Consider the following 24267-nt stretch of genomic DNA (forward strand, 5'->3'; position numbering starts at 1 on the left):
CAGTAAGTGTTTTAAAAATATTACATATTTGGACGTTTTTATGAAAAAGCATTGTTCACGACTAACACTTGATAATCATTATTTAAACACTGTTAAGTTGTGTAAACTCATCGAAATATGATGTCAAAAGTTTTTTTTTTTTTTTTTTTTTTTTTGAAAATGGTATTTCATGTTTTTATTTTAAACCAAGCCTTTTCTCTCTCTCTCTCTCTCTCTCTCTCTCTCTCTCTCTCGTCTGACTGACTATCTGTATATCTGTCTGTCTGTCTGATTATCGTCTGACTGTATCTGTATCATCTTTCTGTCTGACTATCTATCTATCTATCTATCTATCTATCTATCTATCTATCTGTCGTCTGACTGACTGTCAATCTATCGTCTGACTGACTATCTATCTATCTGTGTATCTATCTATCTATCATCTGACTGACTGTCTATCGTCTGTCTGTCTGACTGTCTATCTATCGTCTGACTGACTGTCTATCTTTCTATCTGTGTATCTATCTATCTATCATCTGACTATCTTTCTATCTGTGTATCTATCATCTGACTGACTGTCTATCTTTCTATCTGTGTATCTATCTATCTATCTATCTATCTATCTATCTATCTATCATCTGACTGACTATCTTTCTATCTGTGTATCTATCATCTGACTGACTATCTATCGTCTGACTGACTGTCTATCTTTCTATCTGTGTATCTATCTATCTATCTATCTATCTATCATCTGACTGACTATCTATCTTTCTATCTGTGTATCTATCATCTGACTGTCTATCGTCTGACTGACTGTCTATCTATCTGTGTATCTATCTATCATCTGACTGACTATCTATCTTTCTATCTGTGTATCTATCATCTGACTGACTATCTATCATCTGACTGACTTTCTGTCTATCTATCTATCAATCATCTATCTATCTATCTATCTATCTATCTATCATCTGACTGACTGTCTATCTGTCTGTCTATCGTCTGACTATCTATCTTTCTATCTGTGTATCTATCATCTGACTGACTATCGTCTGTCTGACTGACTGTCTATCTTTCTATCTGTGCATCTATCTATCATCTATCTATCTATCTATCTATCTATCTATCTATCTATCTATCTATCTATCTATCATCTGACTGACTATCTTTCTATCTGTGTATCTATCATCTGACTGACTATCTATCGTCTGTCTGACTGACTGTCTATCTTTCTATCTGTGCATCTATCTATCTATCTATCTATCTATCTATCTATCTATCTATCATCTGACTGACTATCTATCTTTCTATCTGTGTATCTATCTATCTATCATCTGACTATCTATCTTTCTATCTGTGTATCTATCATCTGACTGACTATCGTCTGACCTTTCTGTCTGTCTATCTATCTATCAATCATCTATCTATCATCTATCTAATCTGACTGACTGTCTATCTATCTATCTATCTATCTATCTATCTATCTGTGTCGCCAGATAGATAGATAGTCAGTCAGACGTTAGATAGATAGACGCGTGTGACATATCTGAACTACAAATTTACAAAACCCGTTTAACATGTTGCCAGATTTCTGCATGAGAATGCATATCATTGGTGTTTAATATGGATATTGTGAATTTTTGCACAAGCAGCGCGTGTAGTGGAGCTGTCCAGAGCTGCGGTGCTGAAACGTTCTCATCATGACGCAGACAGTTACGTCAACTATTTAACTATTACTGAACAGCCGTTCCCTTCTAATTAATTTAGTCTTACTTATAAGATATATCCTTAACTTAGTATATATCTGCTAGTCTATTAGGCGAATGAGATATTGATTTGAACAGATGTAGACCATACAGCGAGAGTTATAAAATCTAGCCCAGTTCTAGAACCTCCTCTATGAGGGTTTCACGAACATAAGAGCAGAATTGCCCGTGTAAACGTTCTAACAAAAGCTTCAATTCCAGCTCTATTCCTAAGCGTAATAATGGTCGTCGGCTATTTATAGAGAAGCATTCCCCTCCGCTTTCATGCGCAATTCACCCCGCCCGACTCCCCCGGGACCCGAGCATCCTACCCCAGGTAGAAATTGACGTCAGAGCGGTTCGTAATTTGACGTGTAAACATCCCTTCCCCTTCTACGACTCCCTCATTGGTGGCTCTCCATGCGCGTTCAATTACTCGCTCAGACTGCATCAGAATTAAGAGGAGAATATAACGTTTTAGAAGGAAGGCTTTCGGAGCTGGACTGATATTTCTTGTGTTTACATATTCTGTATTTATTTGTTAACTTATTTCTATTTAACTGTTTTGTATTCATCGTGATCATCCAGATCAAATTTAAGTGGTTGTAATTGATTTGAAATGGAAGAAAGATGTCGTCCAATGTTGCTGTGCAGTGTTCTTGCTCTGTTCTGTGCGCTGGTGTCCTCAGCTGTGGACAGACAGTATCTGAACGAATGGGCGGTGGAGATTCCAGGAGGAGCCCACAATGCGCGATCCATCGCCGACGAGCTCGGATACGAATTAGTCCGACAGGTAAGTCACACCAAACACTGTTTCTTCCAGGGTAAAACACTTGCCTCACACACATCTGACTCTACCTTGCATCAGTGTTGCATGCAATTATATTGTGTAGCTAATGCATTTATTCATAGCAACACTGTTGCTTTGCCAGATCGTATTTGTTCTGTTCTGTCGATATGAATGTGCAGTAGAAAATGTGTTTATTCAGTTGCCAGAACATATGCTTAACCATTAAACACTAAGGCATCTGCTGGGTGATGGCTGAATGTGCTTTGCAACTAGGATACTTGTTGTTATTATGTTTTATAATCTAAATAGTTGTCTGTTAGATCTAACATCAGAATTCATCTGATTTTTTTTTTCTTTAAGCATTTAATGCAATAATAGCAATAAAATACTATATTCATTTGCTATAATTCAGTTGTGTCACAGTGTCAGCCTATATAATTAAAAATTCACCTGTTGTGTCATATAGTTCTCTTAGAAGAATGTTTTATACATGTAAAGAAACCCAAGGAAACCCAAGTAAGCTGCTAGGCATTTTTAATAAGTCTATTTTTTTGTGAAGTAGCTTCAGGCCGACTAGACCAGACAGATGGGAACTGCGTCATTATGACCAGGCTTAATTTAGCTCCCAATATGAACCAATTCTCTTCAGTCAATTCTCTCTTTCATTTGTCTGCAGATTGGGGCACTGGAAAACCATTATTTATTCAAGCGGCACAATCACCCTAGCAGGACCAAAAGAAGTGCGGATCATATCACCAAACGTCTGTCGGAAGATGACAGGGTACGAGGCTTTACGAAACCTCTTGCACTGCTTTCAATCTATGTACGGTACATGATAGTAAAATGGCCATTTATTCAAAAACCCCTCTGAGACATCATAGGCTTATGTCATGTTTTTTCAGGTTTGACGTTTTAATAGCATGATATTCCCAAAGAATAAATAATTACTATTCGCAACATTTCAAATATGCTTTTGATGAGGGAGATGAAAAAATAAATGTTTTGGACTTTCGGTCACCACTAAATGGTTCTGAATGGCACCTGTGGCTTCTCCTGTAGGTGTCTTGGGCCGAACAGCAGTATGAGAAGCGAAGGGCCAAACGTGCCCCACTGGGGACAGAATGCAGGGACTGCTCGGTGGACAAACTCTTCGACGACCCCATGTGGAACCAACAGTGGTATCTAGTGAGTCTCAACATCTTAATTGTTCTTTGTCAAAGGCGGTGTTTGATTTTCTTTTGCTCTGTAACATTTTCAGGCATTGATTCCAGAGGGGTTTTTTCCCCATTCATTTTCCTCATTTTAAAGTTCTAAACCTTGAACCAACTGAAATGAATAAGCAAAAAAAATGTATTTGAAAGTCAGAAAAAAAGACAAAATTCCAAGACTGTGTACTTCACTAAAAAAAAAAAGTGTATATGATTTACTTTGAAATTATTTTCACTCAGAATTTGCTAGTAAATTTCACAAAGAATTACAAAGAAATGGCAAATATCAGTTGAATTTAATATTACATTTTGAAGTAGAATGACTGAAATAGTATTTTCTAGTAAAACATACTCTAATCTTCTCTAAGTTACAACTTCGAAAAACATTTTTTATGGTGTCCACCTCTTTTATGAGAGAATGAACGATTCATCCCATAAAGCATTGTGAATAATGTAATTAAATCAGAAACAATAAATATATTTACAAATCATTGATTATAAGTATTAAATATCACTCACACACAGATTATATATATATATATATATATATACTGTATATTAGTGCTGTCAAGTGTAGTCGTGACATAATATCTGAAATAAAAGTATGTATATATATATGTGTGTGTGTGTGTGTATGTGTATATATTGTATGTATATATATATATATATATATATATATATATACAGTCAAACCAAAATTTATTCAGACATCTTGAACATTTCATTCATTAATACAGTTTTTTCATTATAGTTTAAAAAAATGGTATTAAAATATGACAAGATCTCAGAGTTAAACTGTATCAGAAAAATTTTATCTTAATTTTGTCAGATAACACTTGAGCAAAACATGGTCAGGTCAAAGTGTCTGAATAATTTTTGGTTCCAAATTTTTATCAGTTTTACTGGTAGTCCACTATATGAAGAATTTTTGGGTATAATATGTCACAGTTTACTTTATTTTGCTATCCTCACTTACATAAATGAACTATAGTGTCCTGCACCCACTAGTAAAAATATATCAAAAATATCAAAATGATCCAATATTTATAAATAGTTTGAGAACGTAGGGAAACTTTGCAGTGTTTCATAGGAGTGGGTGGCCAGTGCTAAGGTGTTTTCTCTAATTCTCCTTTCCATGGTAACAGCAACTTAGTCATTTGGTGGAAGATGAAATCACACTAACTCGTCTACTTGTGTTATATATCACTGCTTAGAAACCTCAGATCACAGTAGGTTTGACTTAAAAGGCTTGTGTGTTCTCAATAAAAAAACAATTTCCAATAGAAACGATGGACTTATGTGCTCAAATGCGGAACCCATTAATATCAACAAACGGCTTTGTTGTAAAAGCCATTGTAACAATCCTCTCTGGTGTATTACATTTCCTGTCTGTAGGCCTTCATTACTGGGTCAGTCGTCCCTCTGGACTGGCGCACTATTGAAGCCCAGAGTTTTTAAGGTTTCAGAGCTCATAGTATGGCTAAACAAAAATGAGATTGTAAAGGAGAACGCTCCTTAATCCCAAACAACAGATGAGCCAATCACACATTAGTACCAATTTACTGAAACACAATGGATTGATGGGTTTATCTTATGGAAGCCAAGCTCTTAATGCCAGAGAATGGCTTCCGTACAGTCACAGATGGGAATGGATTCAGCTGGCTCTAATATGGATCACAGCTCATGGTTTATATAGCAAGTCACTCTAATCAAATTGAAAACATCCATTTGCATTTCCGACTGAGGGATTAATTTTTTGGACAAACATTTTATTCTAAAACGCAATTTAGCGGTGGCATTAACTGCCAATGACCTTTTGTTCTTTTTTGCCTCAACAAGTTACTAAACCTCTTTATTCATGTGTCGAGCATGTTTGTGTGAGCTCCGCCACCTCTTAACCTAATTGCTCATGAAGTTCCTGCCCAGTTCTTATTTTAAACTGTGCCTGTCACTAAATTTAGCTCATTAACTGTTGTCAGCCTCTCCGTTTGTTCAGAATCAACTCATGAGACTAAAAAGCTTAAAGTGAATATTTGCAAAAACGGAGTATCTATTTACACTTAGTGCAAATAGTGTCCCTTGTTGGCAAACGCTATTTACACTAGCTCCGCCCACCAATGTGTGTTTGGACCACTCAGAATTTGATGTCTTCGGTGGTGCAGCAGTAGCGAGTAAGGCTCACAGTCCTGGCCTTTAACGTGATCGACACGGGCTCGAGTCCGCCATTTGCCGAGCTCACATTTATTTTCAATAAAAATGAAAATAATGTTCTAAAAGTGGAAATAAGCTGCGAAAAAGTGTTTAATAATATTAAAAGTGTTTATTGGGTGGGGTTAGTGGAAGGTGTAGGGAGGGTTTTAATTCTCCCAACAAGGCAGCATCCATTTATTCATTTTAATAAATATAATCATTTACACTCTATGATATTATTGCATCCTGTTAATGTACAAAAATACTGAGATGCAAATAGTATCTGCCAATATAAAGTATAGATAACATCTAATTACTATTTACTCTTATTGCAAAGAACTGATACTTTTACATGGTGTAAATACAGTCTATCGCTATTTTCACATAGTGTAAATAGCATATCGCTAAGAAAATGCTGCTATTGTCACTTAGTGTAAATAGCATCTATTGCAAATAGCTGCTGCCTTGCAAAAATGAAATACATTGAATTTTAGTGAAAAGGGAAAAAGATGCATCTTATTGCATTGTTCAAGTTCATGTTGTTGTATAATAGACTGCAACTAAAAATCTCATTCATTTGATTTTTAACAGTAATGTATGAAACTTTCAAAACAGACCTAACATGAGCTCAGAGGTTATAAAGTGATGGTATAAGCTACTGTAGAAGCCACAACTTTGTGTGATTTTTAACATCATTTTTACTATAAATAATGATAAATTGCTGAATTCTGTGCAACCGATAAACGTAAATTGTGCTCAGAAGTGACCTCTCACACCCATAAGTCATTGACATAGTTGTTTCCCTACTATATAGTTCAATTTATTTGAATTTTATTTTTTTATATATATATTTGAGTTTTTAGCTACATATATATGTAGCTAAAAATTCAAATATATAAAAAATTATATATATATATATATATATATATATATATATATATATACACACAATTCTATAATATTATGTTTATAATATTATATAGATGTATATTATGAACTGATTCAATTATGTCATTCGCTTCAAGAAATGCTTAATTTATTAGCTAATAAACAGTAGTCTGTTTTTTTTTTAGTTTTTTAATTAAAATTAAAGTTCGTAATATTTTGATTCATCTCAGAGGTTTGGTTAGCTTCTAAATCTTTATTCCAGACTCTTTTGAAATCCCTGTAGAGAAAATGAACAGGAGAAAATGCTTCAGAAACCAAGGCTGCTGAAAAGTGGGCGGTCGTCGTTGTGCTCCATTGGTCACTTTGAGCGATGATGCAGAGAAGGCAGGTGGTTAAAAAGGGAAAGAAAGAATGACGTTCAATCTTAGGAGATGAAAGGGTAGATAGAAAAGAAGGTTATGGATTTATGGAGGAAAAAGGCAGCTCGGTGAAAGGATTGCATTTCACCAGAGAGGACTGCTGATAATTCAATTAAAGACATGACTCATATCATATCCTTTTTCTTCTCTGAACTGAGAACACTGTGTGGTTTTATTCATATTCTGTGTGGTACTGCATCTAACATTTTTAGATGTATCACTGCATTTGACTGCATCTCTTTAGAGGCAATGAGAGTTTATGCACCTGCCGATATATGAGACGCCCAGTAAAACTTCTTGACTCACTTAAAGGTGTTATAAAGGTAGCAAATCAGTGACGTGGACTTCAGCTGTGGGGTTTACAGCCCTCCTGAGGTTATGCTGGCTATGATTGTGCTATGTGGCAGAGGCGTCATGTGTAGTGGGTCGTCTCTTTCTCTCCCCCTTCCCCCTCCTGTCTTTCCAGAGTGAGACCTCAGCTATGAGTCATGCTTCATGGTAGTGTTACTGCAGCGTCTATGCATAATTTGTGAGCAGATCACAGACCCCTTTCTTCATCTCTGTCCTTTTTCCTTTCACTTTTATGCTTTGGGAAGCATTGATACATAACTATATACATCATATAGCCTACATACATATACACTATAGTTGTGTTTCGGTTGCGAACAGCTACTTCTTGAATAAAGTGATTTTTTTTTTAGTGAGCAAATCAGTTTCATAAATTTCCATGCACTGATTTGTAAGTGCTTTGTGAAGCAGTTAATAGCTCTTGCCAGCCAGAGTAATTCTAGGAAAATAGCCTAGGATGTGTGGCACAAGCATACAGAGTGAATACGCCCCTTCTCTAATTGAGTAGGTGTTTTAGGTCTGCACAAATTGAACTAGATGTCTGCGTTGTGAGCAAACAGACTGGAACTTGTTGTTTGTCGATTAATGGATGAGGCATTGTTGAAGCTTGTAGTTAACTAGGCTATTTTTGTCTTTCCCCCACCCTCTCTTTAGTTTAACAAGCCAGAAGTTATGGAAGCCCATTTCTGCCACATTAAAAAATGCTTAATAAATCGTAAATGTCAAAATTAGAGATACTAAGTCATACTAATGAGATAAAAAGTTTAAATTATGAGAAAAGTCTTTTACAAAAAGCTGAATTTCTTTGTCATAATTATGATATATTCTATAAGTATGACTCATAATTTTGACTTTTTATCTAATAGTCACAAAATTTGGACATATGTCATAATTTGACTTTTATGTCATAATAGGGCTCCCATGAGAAGTTGACAAAAATAACAGATCTCCTTTGTCAGTGCTGCTTAAAACACTTTCTTGAGTCTCTTTCTTTGAGTCTCAGATTTGTAGACACAACACTTTTTAGAGCAATACAAGGATTTTGAAAAAAATCTGCATGAATGATTCTCTAGCTCACTCAAAATGCTCAAATAGACATTAATTTGTGACCACTTTCTATATGATGTAAACTACAGAAAGAGCTGATTGAATCAATGAACTAATCTGAGTCATTTTGTTGAACAGAATCAAAGATTCAATCAACTATAATGAATAAAATCATATTTATCCAATTAAAACAGCTATGCTAGTAATCAGATGGTAACCCCACTGTTAATACATTTGACATAACTGAGTTTAGCTTCATTTTATATACTAGTAGACTGTATTTCCCAACTCTGCTCAGCAGCTCTCTGATATTTGATTATCGGTCAAAAAGAAAAAATCCCATCATGGTCTAGTATGGACTGAAAATAGTCTCCACAAACCAAAAGGTCAGCCTGGGTGATTACATCGCCAGCTTTCATTTTCAAGCAAGCAGCTTTTGTTGGAAGGGTCAGTGGATGTGTCATACGAAGAGGCTTTTGTCTTTGTGAAGAGGTTGAGAGGAGTGGCACTCATGTATATGACGCTGAATTACTCACATATTCACTCAGTACACTTAAACTGTCTTTCCTCATCCTCCCCTTCCAGCAAGACACCCGGACATCTTCATCCCTCCCCAAATTGGATCTACACGTGATCCCTGTCTGGAAGAAGGGCATCACGGGCAAAGGAGTGGTCATCACCGTGTTAGATGATGGCCTGGAGTGGAACCACACCGACATATACCCTAACTATGTAAGTGTGTCGTCATGGCATGCCTACTCGACTACCATCCGTAAACCTCTGCGCCGTTGTTTCCATGCCAACACCTACCCCCTCAACTGTGCAGAGGATTATCCATAGTGACACCTACCACGACTAGAGCAAAGCCATTTGATGAGGACTTCCAGTATAGAAGGTCACAAACAAAAATCTCGCTCGCTCATTCAAAGCTATTTAAAAAATTCGGTCTGAATGTGTGCCATTTACATAAGACTGCAGTGGGCCCAGCATTGCTTTTTTGCAATAGAGACAACTCATAAATCATAGGATAATATCAAACATCTGTCTCTTATTAGGATATGAGTACAGAGTAGCATCAGCTGTCACTCTGCTGTTGGCTTGTTTACAAACAGCACTCAACAAAAAGAAACCCTGGCAAGTGTGACCGCTTAATACAGACTCATGTGTTAGAGTCTTAATAGTGTGCAAATTTGTGCATAATACTTACAATTTTTTTTAAATAAATGTAAAAGAGTATGCATAATGCATAAATATTGTCACATGAACTCATTAGGATTTCTACATTGAGCATTCAGTAATTTTTTCCAATTTTGCGTAAAAATTAGTGCTGTCAAATTGATTCATCACAACTAATCGCATCTAACATAAACTTTTGTATATATATATATATATATATATATATGCTTTTATAAAATGGTTACCACACAATACAAATATTAAAGCCAAAAATATGTATCATTGCAACTTTCATTAAGTAAACTTTCAATAAAAGCTTTCCTTCCGCTGGAAAAAATAGTCCCTGACCGTGAACAGCAACAGAAGTTACATTATTACGCCATTAGATGGCGGCAAAGACTGTCTTTATGAGTGTGTCAGTCAGTAGCAAAGACTTTTATATTGAAAAGACTGAATTGTTGTGAACACACAACAAGACGCAACTGACAAATGCTTTGATTAGCGCTGTCAGTCATGGGAAAACCCCTTAACTGTTAAAAGGACAAGATAATACGTCAGACATTTAAACAGATTTTTTATTATAAACATAGGACTGACCTGAAGGAAAATGTTGAATCTGAATGATAAATCTGAATAAACTCGCTCACTCAATCTCTTTCTCACAATACTCTTCTACATAATACAGTAAGCATCAATGAACAATATCAACTGAGAACATAGTTTACGTTGCTGAGAGTGGTTGCTAAGGGTGTTGTGTAGTGATACACAGAACCGTTGGGTAAAGTTGAATGGCCGTGTTTTATCGTGAATAAAACACAGCTGTTGACCAATCAGAATCAAGGACAGGAACTAACTATTTTATAATAAATAGTTAAATAAATATGTATATGTATAGAGAGAGAGAGAGAGTATACACACATATATTTACAAACGTTTATGTTAGATGCGATTAATTGATTTGACAGCTCTAGTAAAATGTTTCAATGCAGTTCAGTCTAATTAGAAACAGTAAGAGTAGTGTGCTACTATTCCAAACATAGCTGTAAAATCTCCCTTCCCATTAAGCCACATCTTTCTGCAACATACTGATACTATTACCTAGTTCTGGCATGAAACTCTATATGGCGCAGGCTGACAGGTCTTTAACTCATTTGGTAGCGATCACATCATTATCTACATACCACAGCTGATTGGTTGCCATTGCATTGCCAATGAGCTGCGTTCAACATTTGAACAAATACCGGTAGTGTTGCTTTTAGCAGTATGCAGCTTACTTTCAGAACCCTCCTCCTTCCCCAGCTCCACCTGCTATTGGAGTTAATTCATGTATGTTACATGTGCAGCAGCAGCATGTCTTAACAGCAATGTTTGTGAATGTATTGGCAGTAGCAAGTCTCGGTACTTGCTCTGCAGCAGCAACAGCGTAGCAGATCTATTCCACCAAGACCAAATACATTAACATTGCCATATCCATTACCATGCCAATCTCTGTTATCATACCAATCTCCCGAGAGTCATCATGACAGTGTTAACATTTGTGTATGCTAGAAAAAAAAATCCGCAACCATTCAAACCCTCATTTTCTGCTCTCCTCGATGTAGGATCCTGCTGCTAGCTATGATTTTAACGACAATGATCCTGATCCCTTCCCCAGATACGACTCCACCAATGAAAACAAGTGAGTGAATGAATCTCTATACTCTTTGATTTCTCCAGATGAATGAACTGAATATCTTAAGAGACCTTAGGATCATAACTGCTGATCCACACTTGAAAAGCACAGATTTTCCAAAGTCTTTAACCTTTCAATTATGTTACGCACCACATACAGCGATAAGGAAACTGATAAGTGACTGGAAAATGTTACAAACCTCAGAATGGCATAGTACTTTTCTGCCCTCTTTAAAGAGATTTGCAGATTTATTTAACATCATACTAAATCTGTTCAGGGAGAATTAGACCAGGCTGGCAATGCTTTCCATCTTTAAGCTGCTATGAAAGAGAACTGACAGTGTCAGTAGGTCTGATCTGAGAAGGTCTGTTCTCCATCAGGGAACGAGTGTAATCCATTCCAATGGTACACACATCACTTGAGCTGTCTTACATAAGAGGATCAGAATCCATGCACATCTACTACAATTTGTAATCAAAGTGCATATATGCATATGCATAATAAATGTATTATTATTTTTTTTAATAAATGATTTAATTAATCAAATTATATATATATATATATATATATATATATATATATATATATCAGTATATAATATATTAAATAATATATTAAATATTAACAGAGGAAAGCTTAAATAAATGACAAAAATTACTGATGTGTGCACATAGATAGATAGATAGATAGATAGATAGATAGATAGATAGATAGATAGATAGATAGATAGATAGATACAGTACAGTCCAAAAGTTTGGAACCACTAAGATTTTTAATGTTTTTAAAAGAAGTTTCGTCTGCTCACCAAGGCTACATTTATTTAATTAAAAATACAGTAAAAACAGTAATATTGTGAAATATTATTACAATTTAAAATAACTGTTTTCTATTTGAATATATTTCACAAAGTAATTTATTCCTGTGATGGCAAAGCTGAATTTTCAGCATCATTACTCCAGTCTTCAGTGTCACATGATCCTTCAGAAATCATTCTAATATGCTGATCTGCTGCTCAAGAAACATTTAATGTGTACAATTGTACAAAATATTTGTGTACAATATTTTTTTTCAGGATTATTTGATGAATAGAAAGTTCAAAAGAACAGTGTTTATCTGAAATCTAATCTTTTGTAACATTATAAATGTCTTTACTGCCACTTTTGATTGATTTAATGCATCCTTGCTGAATAAAAGTATTCATTTCTTTAATTTCTTTTCAAAAAAATAAAAATAAAAATTCTTACTGACCCCAAACTTTTGAACGGTAGTGTATAATGCTACAGAAGCTTTGTATTTCAGATAAATGCTGTTCTTTTGAACTTTCTATTCATCAAGGAATCCTGAAAAAAAAAAGTACACAACTGTTTTCAACATTGAAAATAATCATAAATGTTTATTGAGCAGCAAATCAGCATATTAGAATGATTTCTGAAGGATCATGTGACACGATGAGTAACGATGCTGAAAATTCAGCTTTGCATCACAGGAATAAATTACTTTGTCAAATATATTTAAATAGTACACAGTTATTTTAAATTGTAATAATATTTCACAATATTACTGTTTTTTACTGTATTTTTAATTAAATAAATGTAGCCTTGGTGAGCAGACGAAACTTCTTTTAAAAACATTAAAAATCTTAGTGGTTCCAAACTTTTGGACTGTACTGTAGATAACTTAATCAATATATTACCAGTACTTTAAGTCATTTATATATAAATAACATGAGAAAAGCATACATAGAAATAAAAGACACATGAAGCAAACATACATATATCTTCTAGTGTGTTTTTTGCTTCATATACGCATGCAGATGACATCTTTGCGGTTTTGTTTTTCAGTGCCACATCATTAGTGCCTCAGGAAACATGTCAAATTGAAGTTGTTTACATTTGCCTACAGGTCAGGGAGCATATGCAATTGCAGTAATTGATGTGTTATTTAATAATTAATAGTGAAAAAGAAGCTTTGAAACAGAAAAATAAGTGGTCATGAAAATAGAAACACGCATTATTTTGTCTCCATGTGGTTGTGTCCATGCCAGTGAACCAGTGAATGACTCATACTGTGCCAGCTATAGTTTTTTTTTTTTTTTTTTTGCTCACGCGCACACACACACACACACACACACACACTCACAAACAAACACTCATAATTATGCTCTTGAAAAGGCACACGCAAGCTCGCTCATTCTTTCGCTGCCCATGTCAACATATTCTTTTGTCACCTGTGCTCAAGGTGCTTTGCTATAATTGTCTGCACTGTGTAAAATGCATCAACAGGCTCATTGGTGTTTCGAATGATGGTTATTACGAAGGAATTACAAAGGCATATAATCATTAACCATTTTCAGGATCAAGCACAATTATAATCATTTTTGGCATATTATTCCCTGCAAAATGTAATGTTATTCAACAGTTATCCATTGTTAGTCTAATTTTTGACATCAGTCATGAGTACTGTTTTTCACTGTAATTATTACATATATTATTGGTGATTGCTAAAACTACAGTAGCATCATTATTTATATTGCTTACACTCAGGATAAGGCATATACAAACCACCAACCCAAAGTGCATGGACATGATGTCTCAAATCATATGGCTTCTTGAGAAAAGATTTATTATTTTCACTTGGCAGACAATTAAATGGTTAAAAACATCTAATAAAGATAAATATGTTTTGGACCAGTCAGAAACCCTTTAGCAACCACTCAGAACACTAGCATCCATCTCAACCACCCAGAATACCCTAGAAACCACCTAGCAACCATCTAGAACACCCTAGCAACCACCTAGCAACCACCCAGAACACTAGCAACCACCTAGCAACCATCCAGAACACTAGCAACCATCTCAACCACCCAGAACACCCTAGAAACCACCTAGCAACCATCTAGAACACCCTAGCAACCACCCAGAACACATCTAGCAACAACCAAAACACAGTAGCAATTATCTTGCAACCACCCAGAACACAGTAACCATATAGTAACCACCCAGAACACCCTAGAAGCAACCTAGCAACCAGCTAGAACACCCTAGCAACCAGCCAGAAAACCATAGCAACCACCTAGCAACCACCCAGAACACTAACAGCCATCAGGCAACCACCAAAGCACAGTACCAATTATCTTGCAACCACCCAGAACACAATAACAAATATAGAGCAACCACCCAGAACACCCTAGCAATCACCTAGCAATCAACCAGAACACCCTAGCAACCAGTCAGAAAACCATAGCAACCACCCAGAACACTAACAACCATCTAACAACCACCAAAGCAGAGTAGCAATTATCTTGAAACCACCCAGAACACAATAACAAGCATAGAGCAACCACCCAGAACACCCTAGAAGCCACCTAGCAACCAGTCAGAACACCCTAGCAACCACCCAGAACACTAGCATTAAACAGAACACCACCACCCAGAACCATCTAACAACCACCAAAGCACAGTAGCAATTATCTTGCAACCACCCAGAACACCCTAGAAGCCACCTATCAACAATCCAGTACGCCCTAGCAACCACCTAGCAACCATCCAGAACACTAGCAACCATCTAGCGACAACCAAACACAGATCTTCTATCTTGCAACCACCCAGAACACAATAACAACCACCTAGCAACCAGCCAGAACACCCTAGCAACCACCTAGCAGCCATCCAGAATACCAAAGAGTGTAGTAATGCCCTAAAAACCACTAAGACTCTAGCAACAACATACCAGTCCCCTCAGTAACCATGTTTGCAAATCTGTGTTGGTCTACAAATTTAGATATACTGGGTTTTGAACATGCCAGCTATATTAAATTTGGATTGAACTGAATTGTAACCCTATTCTCTGTTGTATGCCCTCAGGCATGGTACCAGATGTGCTGGAGAGATTGCCATGCAAGCAGACAACAACAAATGTGGCGTCGGAGTGGCCTACAACTCCAAAGTGGGAGGTGTGTGTTGTCACGCTGTGTTTGTTCACTTTTGGTATCTTTAGTTCTCTGGTTTTACCAGTCAGGTGTTTGTATCCAGCAACAATGAGATGATAGCATGATTACATAACAGCACTGACCCGTACAACCAGTCATACATGTTCATAATCCACCTGTCCATGTCCACTTGGACATATAAGCTTTAGTGAATCATAACATCAGCAGCACATTTAATCATCACCATTCAAACACTTGTGCAGTAGATTTTTTTGTCCTCTTCATGAAGGTCATCTTTTGTGCCTCCCACCTGCAGGAATACGAATGCTAGATGGAATCGTGACAGATGCCATTGAAGCCAGTTCTATCGGCTTTAACCCTGACCATGTGGACATCTACAGTGCTAGCTGGGGCCCTAATGATGACGGAAAGACCGTGGAGGGGCCCGGGCGTCTGGCTCAAAAAGCTTTTGAGTACGGTATCCAGAAGGTACGAAGTGTGGGAACTGGACCAAATCGAAAGAGCACCCAAACCGAACACCCTAGCAACCACCCAGCTAATGCATTGTGCTTATGGCGTGTAACTCTTAACACAAACCCATTATAATCTAATAATCTCAAAATAATTGTTTTTACCATAGGGGCGTGGTGGGAAGGGCTCCATTTTCGTCTGGGCATCCGGTAACGGTGGGCGTCAGGGCGACAACTGTGATTGTGATGGATACACAGACAGCCTGTACACAATCTCCATCAGCAGCGCGTCTCAGCAGGGTTTGTCTCCATGGTATGCTGAGAAATGCTCCTCTACGCTGGCCACGGCCTACAGCAGTGGAGACTACACGGACCAGAGAATAGTGAGTCTTCACTTATACGTTTTCTTGCTCTTGTGGTCTCAATTTTTATATTGCTTTTGGTTTCCTTTGTATCAAATGTCTGAAGTCTGAATTGTTTGTATATATATATATATATATATATATATATATATATATATATATATATATATATATATATATACACACACACACAATCTTTTATGTTGGATGCAATTAATCGATTTGACAGAACTAATAAAAATAGATTGTCTGACAGTTTGGGGTCTTTTTTGGTTGGTGTGTTTGCTTGTTCTGTATTGAGTTTGTTGTGTTGACATTTAATCTTTTATCTGGTTGTCTTGCAGACTAGTGCCGATTTGCACAATGAATGCACAGAGACACACACTGGCACGTCTGCATCTGCCCCATTGGCTGCTGGAATATTTGCACTGGCTTTGGAGCAAAAGTATGTCAAACATCTTGTATTTTGTATGTTGTTTTATTTGTAGAATTTCATTGGTTTCACATTGGTTTTCAGAGTTAATTATTATTACATGAGCAATTTGAATTGCATTTTTAAAATAAACTTAATGTCATGCATATTTATCAGTCATACTCAAAACAGTTAAGAAACAGGTATGATTTCTGCATTCAAAAAAACATGGCATAGGTTACTAATAACTATTCACACTTTATTTTATTTAAATAATCATACTTTCAAAATGCAGTTGTTTAGAATCAGCATAAGTCTGTTAATTTTGAAAACTATTAAATGTATTTAGTTAAAAAGTATGAATATGGTTAAAATATGGTTAGCCGTGGAACAAGCAATATTCAGTTAGTTAAAATGTTTAAAAGTTTATATATATATATATATATATATATATATATATATATATATATATATATATATATATATATATATATATATAAAAGGGGCAAAAAAATGCCCCTGTTTGAGTTTTTGTCTCATATTTCCATCATATTGATATAGTTATCACATGAGCAACAAGTGCAATATCACATGAGTGCAGTTTTTCTGTCCAGAATAGCATGAGTGCAAATGTGATACTGATTTTATACAATTCAGTTAATTAGAAGTTAATATTGTGTTATTTTATATACAAAATTGTCTGTTTTGCTCAATTTTGCCAATGAAAATATAAAGACATAGCAGAACTGAGCAACACGCAGCAGCATTTCATTTCTGAATCCGCGTTTTCAAAGTATTGCAAGAGCAATTCAAAAGCAGATGGAGTCGTCTGCTTTCTAATTGTTCTCACGGTACATTGATGTCATACACCAATCAATCTGTGCAGCGCCGCTTCAAGTCCAACAAGCCTAATGATTCAATGGATTTACTTCACTCCTGAATTCATCAGCCGTTTGAACTAATGAACGAATGAACGAATGACTCATTGACTAAATCACCACCTACTGGCAGTTTTATTTTCTTATTTAGAGTATAATTTCATTAAAGGTCCCGTTCTTCGTGATCCCATGTTTCAAACTTTAGTTAGTGTGTAATGTTGTTGTTAGAGTATAAATAAAATCTGTAAAATTTTAAAGCTCAAAGTTCAATGCCAAGCGAGCAGAAGTCGATCGAACGGCCAGTTTGGACTACATCCCTCTACTTCCTTCTTTAATGACGTCACTAAAACAGTTTTTGACTAACCTCCGCCCACAGGAATACACAAAAAAGGGGGCGTGGTCTTGTTGCGCTTCCACGGAGAAGAGCAAGAGTTGCGTTTATAGAGTGTGTTTGTCGCCATGTCGTCGAAACGCTGTTATTTTCATCCCGCAGTCCAATCACCTTTGTTTGGCCTTCCCAGGGACGCTGTACGTAGAGATCAATGGTTACAATTTATGTTTAACTCGGTTCCGAAAATTATAATCCACATGTAAAACTATGTTTACAATAACACTGAGTGCATGCATCTCCACGTTATGGTAAGAGGCGTGACCTTTCCAGGCAAGGTGCGCTCAGAGCCATAGAGCTGCTGTCGAATCACAACACAGGAACCGCTGGCACAATCAGAACTCGTTACGCATTTCTGAAGGAGCGACTTCACAAGGAAGTCATCAGCCCGTTTTTATGACAGTGGAAACAGCGGTATACAGATAAGTAAATTATGTGAAAAATACTGTTTTTTTTTACACGCGAAACATGAACACATGTTATATTGCACACTATAAACACAATCAAAGCTTCAAAAAAACACGAAAAATGGGACCTTTAAAAAATAATTTTATATTTCCATAAAAATAAAAAAAAACATTAAAGGTATAGTTCACCCAAAAATTAAAATTCATTCATCATTTCCCAGACAGCAACATAATGTGGCCCAGATCCGGCCCACATCTGGTTCATGTGGATTACACGCAGACCAGATGTGGGCCGGATCTGACCCGACACTATATTGCTGTCAGGGTTACTCGCCCTCATGGTCCAAAAGTGTAATAAATTCTGTTGAATCAAATAAAATATTTCTTGCTGAAGCTACTTTTTGTAATGTCTATTTGATGCTTTACACAATAATGATTTTAAATTATCTTTTGGGAGTAATGTCTTAACCAAATTTGATGTGCGATTAATAGAGATGTGGATGTATTCTTTTGCTCTCCACCCTAGTCCTGATCTCACCTGGCGAGACCTCCAGCACTTGGTGGTTTGGACGTCTGAGTTTGACCCCCTGGCCAATAACCCAGGCTGGAAAAGGAACGGAGCTGGATTGATGGTCAACAGTCGGTTTGGGTTTGGCCTCCTGAACGCCAAAGCTCTGGTGGACCTGGCTGATCCCAAGGTCTGGAAGCATGTTCCGGAGAAGAAACAGTGCATCGTCAGAGATGAGACATTCCAACCAAGGTAGAGTTTGGTGAGATTGCTTCCAGATGTTAGCATCAGAAAATGCAGCTTTCTGCAGCAGAGACAAGGCAGTGTTGTTGCACCTCACGCATGGAAGACAAAGCCAGCCTGATCTCCTGCCATCTGCTACTGCGCTCATCTATGGCAATTCATTAATAGCCACATTAATGCAATAGATCCAGTGTGTGTGTATGCATTTGCACCCATCTGTTTGTTCTTTACAACTGCTTTTGTAATTCCTACGGAAGGATTTAATAGGAAGGTATATTTTGGGAAATTAGAACTGGAATCCATTCCAGTTTTTACTAAATAAACAGAGCATTGTTTTTCCACCTACATTTACGTCATAAAAACTCTAGAGATTGTGAAGCTTTAGTGTTCATACAAAGCTTAGCTAGAAAAACTGCACCTGAACAGATGTTTCATTTTCCTGGAACTGAATTTCCAGATACCCGGATGTCCTAATGCAAATGTCACGACACACATTATAATGTTGTTTATAGAATGCCATGCAATCAAACACAGCACGAGCTGCCAGTTGTAAAGCACATGGCATTTTTGGTATTTGCTATACCTTATCTAAAACACTGAGAGAGGGACACAAAATAGGCTCCCAGCTAGTGTATGTTCATCCATCCATCCATCCCCATCCATGCATCTAACCATCTGCCCTTGTTTTAACATTTGGTGTGCATTATCACCATGGCTCTTGTTTGATGCAAATTCTGTGCCTTTCAATGTAATCTGCTGGGATTACAGTTCATATCGCTCATGCATATCTGTCTAGGGAACAGTGGGTAGAAAAATCCCTTCATTAATGTTCTAACTCTGTGATCGAAGATGATAATAATAGGATGTTTTGGCATCTTTTTCTAAATTCTTTATACAAAAAAAAAACTGGCTAGATAGAGACATAATACACAAAAAAGAAGTTAAAAAGTTTTTTTTTTAATGTATTATGCTCACCGAGACTGCATTTATTTGATTAAAAAAATGTAACATTCTGAAATATTGTTACAATTTAAAATACATTTTATTTTTAAAAATTATTTTAAAATGTAATTTATTTCTGTGATGGCAAAGCTGAATTTTTAGCATCATTAATCCAGACTTCAAGGTACAGAAGAGGATTAGGGCCAAGCAATAATAAAAAAATAAAACCATCTCGAGATTAAAGTTGTTAAATTTCGAGAAAAAACTTGTTAAATTTCGAGAAAAAAGTCGAGATAAAATGTTGAGAATAAACTCATTAAATTACGAGAAAAAAGTCGTTAAATTACGAGAACAAATTTGTTAAATTACGAATTTGTTCTCATAATTTAACAACTTTTTTCTCGTAATTTAATGACTTTATTCTCATAATTTAATGACTTTATTCTCAACATTTTATCTTGACTTTTTTCTTGAAATTTAACGACATTTTTCTCATAATTTAACGAAGTTGTTCTCATAATTTAATGACTTTTTTCTCGTAATTTAATGACTTTATTCTCAACATTTTATCTTGACTTTTTTCTCGAAATTTAACGCCATTTTTCTCATAATTTAACGAATTTGTTCTCATAATTTAATGACTTCTTTCTTATAATTTAATGACTTTATTCTCAACATTTTATCTCAACTTTTTTCTTGAAATTTAACGAGTTTTTTCTCGTAATTTAACGAGTTTATTTTCAACATTTTATTTCAACTTTTTTCTCGAAATTTACCGAGTTTTTTCTCGTAATTTAATGAGTTTATTCTCAACATATTATTTCGACTTTTTTTTTTTACTTTTTTCTCGAAATTTAACAACTTTAATCTCGAGATGGTTTTATTTTTTTTATTATTGCTTGGCCCTAATCCTCTTCCGTATCAAGGTCACATGATCCTTCAGAAGTTATTTTAACATGCTGATTTGCTGCTCAAAAACATTTTCTTATTATTATCAATGTTGAAAACAGCTGTGCTGTTAATTATGTGTACTTACTATAGAGTTACAGTTAGGGTTTGCTTTAGGGTTAGTTAGTTGTAATTATGCATAATTTTCTGTTATTACTATAGTAAGTACATGTAGTAACGTGTAACGGCACTATGGCACTGTAAAATAAAGAATTGCCAAAAATATTTAGTGCATACTGCACACTGTGTGGTAAGAAGTACACTAGTATTCCATTCCCAAAACAGCCTGTGTGTTTCCTGTGAATCTTGTCATTGCTAATACCATTCTTTGCCTGTCGAGCTACATTAATCACTATTTGCAACAAAAAAAAAAGTGTTTAACTGCATTTACAAACACTTTTTTGTATACAGACCATTGAAGGCTGCAGGTGAGATATCCATCGAGATCCCCACTAAGGCCTGCGCAGGACAGGCGAATTCTGTCGTGTCCTTGGAGCATGTGCAGGTGGAGGTCAGCATTGAGTACACACGGAGAGGGGACCTCCACATCACGTTGACTTCTCCATCAGGTGAGACATATACAAACTTAAACACACTAGCATGTGCACATTTGGGAATGAGCACACTGATTGTTGGGTTTGTCCCATTAGGTACCACCACAGTCCTGCTGGCGGAGAGAGAGAGGGACACATCGTCCAATGGTTTCCGAAACTGGGCCTTCATGTCCGTGCACACCTGGGGAGAAAATCCCACCGGCACTTGGACCCTGAAGATTACTGATACGGTACATACCAGCATCTCTGCAAACAAATATCTAATGCACATGGAGCGCCTGTTAATCACAATCCACCCCCCCCCCCCACCCTCTCTCTTGCTAATAGTCAGGACGGATGGAGAATGAAGGTCAGATTCTTAGCTGGAAGTTGATTTTGCACGGGACATCTGAGAAGCCTGACCACATGCAGAAAGCAAGGGTGTACACGCCCTACAACGCTGTACAAAACGATCGCAGAGGAGTTGAACCGATGGAAGACATGATCAAGGTCAGAAAGGGAGCCAAACTTTAGAAGATTGGAATTTAAGGTTCTATCTGACATTTTTGTCAAGATTGAGTTATTCACATTAATAACTTATCTACATTATGTGATTTTTTAAGTTTTGAGAACAAAAAGGGTCTAACCATAAAGGAGTATGGGATGCAAAAACTTCGAAGCTCAATATCTCAAAACTGCTCAGAATGCAGATAGAACCTTAAAATTCCAAGGTGGCGAGATGCCGAGAAGAATGTTTGTTGAAATGTACATTTCAATAATGTATTTACAATGTATCTACGGTTGCAATACTGAATGTTACAATTCAAGCATTACGAGTAACTTGAGTTATGTAATCAGATTACTTTTTTAAAGTAACTAGTAAAGTAACACATTACTTTTTAGTTACTTTTTCAAATAAGTAATGCAAGTTACTTTTTTCCCATGTATTGACTGACACCTCTCCTGTCCCCATATTGAGAGAAATTGTAAGTTCAGAGGTGTTGTGTGCGAACTTTTTTGATATTATTAAAAAACTAACAAGCAAGCCCAGCCCAGATGAGAAAAGGTAACGTGAAAGTAATGTAATAAAAAGTAACTAAGTAATGCAATTAGTTACTTTTTTAGGGAGTAATGCAATATTGTAATGCATTACTTTTAAAAGTAACTTTCCCCAAAACATTGAACTTCAAAAATTGCATTAATTGCGGATGCATGCTTTTGTTGTCTTGTTTTTCTGTTATTTTCAACCATCTGATGGACCTGTTGGAAAGAAGTGGTATGCAGTTCCTCCAGTCTTATCTCTTCAATTTCCTATCTCTCTGAATAGCAGGAACCCCCAACTCCTGCTCACAAACCTGAAATTTCAAGTCCGGTGGATTCAGACTCACTCCCTTCCGCTGCCTCCATCAGTGTCCCAGAGGAAAATCCAGCCGGCCCTTCCACTGCCAGTCTGGCCCTGCTGCGTCTCCTCCAGTCGGCCTTCAACAGGCAGACGGCGGCAGTTCCTCCGCACGTTCCTCCCAAGACCTTTCAGCGCGAGAGGATCCCACCGCAGAAGCTGTACCAGGCCCTCGACCAGCTGAACCGCTTCAGGGGCTCCGAAAACGGCCTGTTCAGTGACTACAGTGACAACTTCTACAGGGCCCAACCGTACAGACACAGAGACGACCGGCTGCTGCAGGCACTGTTTGACATGATCGGAGACGACCAGCAATGAGACCAGCGGAAGGACAGTAGGTAAAAGAAGCTGGATGCCCTGCTGAAAAGACCAGCTTAAGGCCCCGATATACTCACGGCGAGGTTCTTTTTCGTTCTTCTCTTTGGGGTAAAAAAAAGAAGCTCCTAAAAACCCAGCGCTTTACTGTTAGCGAACATCCTTTGCTTTGGCAAACAAACTCCAAATGTTCGTTTTGGCCTGATTTTTTTTTGAAAAGACATCACAGCAGTTTGTTCTTTGATTTCACTTGAAGTATATCAGGGCCTTTAGGCTTTCCAGCAACATAGCCATGCTGTTCTCCAGAAAAAAAACTGGATTGTGAAGGTTTTGTTTGTGAAGCAGCATGTTAAACTGGTCTTGGTATTAAAGTTGAGCAAGTTATGCAGCGCAACTTCTAAAATGCAGCTGGTGAACCTGCCAAGCTAGTCTTTTCAGCAGGGCGAAGAAGGGGCAAGATAGGAAGTAAGCTGGTACACAACTACAGGGGGATACAGAGAGAAATGTTGCATATTGTTCTCTTCCAGACAAGCTTGTTTTTATCTGCACATGTAGTTATCAAGTATAAGCATTCTACGGCCTGTGTCTGTCAGTGTGAGTGTTTGTATATCTGTGGTGAACAGCCAGCTGTATTTATCCCTCAGTTTTGAACCAGGTTGCTACGATATAAAACCAATGACAGGACCAATCATGGCATTTCTTGCCCTTTGCCCTCTTGATGATTTTTCTCATGTTGCCTTCACTGCCACCAAATTTTGCATGCTATGAAAACGTTTACATTTGGATGTTATGAGAATATTCTACTGTAAAGATGATGATTGTGAATTGTAAAGATTTGGGAAAGTCTCATTCTTCACAGAATCAGTCTTTAAAGTCAACGTGAAATCAAATCTGACCCGATTTACTTTCTTAATGCACGTTCTTTGTCTCATTGTGCACGATTCGTGAGTGCACACTATTCCAAATACATAAATGTTTGTCTTAATACTTTAACAAAATATAACGACTTGCTTTCCGCCTCTAAAACGACTTACCTTTTTGAGTGATGCCACAAATTTCTCTTTCTATTTTAATC

The 24267-nt window shown here is 36.7% G+C and overlaps 1 protein-coding gene across 2 annotated transcripts; it reads left to right on the forward strand.

The window, feature by feature from the left end:
- Positions 1–1422: 1422 nt before the first annotated feature.
- Positions 1423–24267, forward strand: pcsk1 (proprotein convertase subtilisin/kexin type 1). 2 transcript variants are annotated; one of them, XM_048166810.1, is made up of 14 exons: positions 1423–2514; positions 3188–3292; positions 3571–3696; positions 9197–9343; positions 11389–11465; positions 15323–15411; positions 15704–15876; positions 16028–16240; positions 16564–16664; positions 18831–19064; positions 21357–21514; positions 21596–21729; positions 21827–21988; positions 22806–24267. In XM_048166810.1, the coding sequence occupies exons 1-14, from the start codon at positions 2341–2343 to the stop codon at positions 23193–23195; spliced, it is 2283 nt and encodes a 760-aa protein (XP_048022767.1). In that variant the 5' UTR covers positions 1423–2340; the 3' UTR covers positions 23196–24267. The 2 variants fall into 2 exon arrangements, with proteins under 2 accessions (XP_048022767.1, XP_048022769.1); XM_048166812.1 differs by having other exon boundaries at positions 22809–24267.

Source organism: Megalobrama amblycephala, linkage group LG18, assembly GCF_018812025.1.
Source record: "Megalobrama amblycephala isolate DHTTF-2021 linkage group LG18, ASM1881202v1, whole genome shotgun sequence".
NCBI classification, from domain to species: Eukaryota; Metazoa; Chordata; class Actinopteri; order Cypriniformes; family Xenocyprididae; genus Megalobrama; species Megalobrama amblycephala.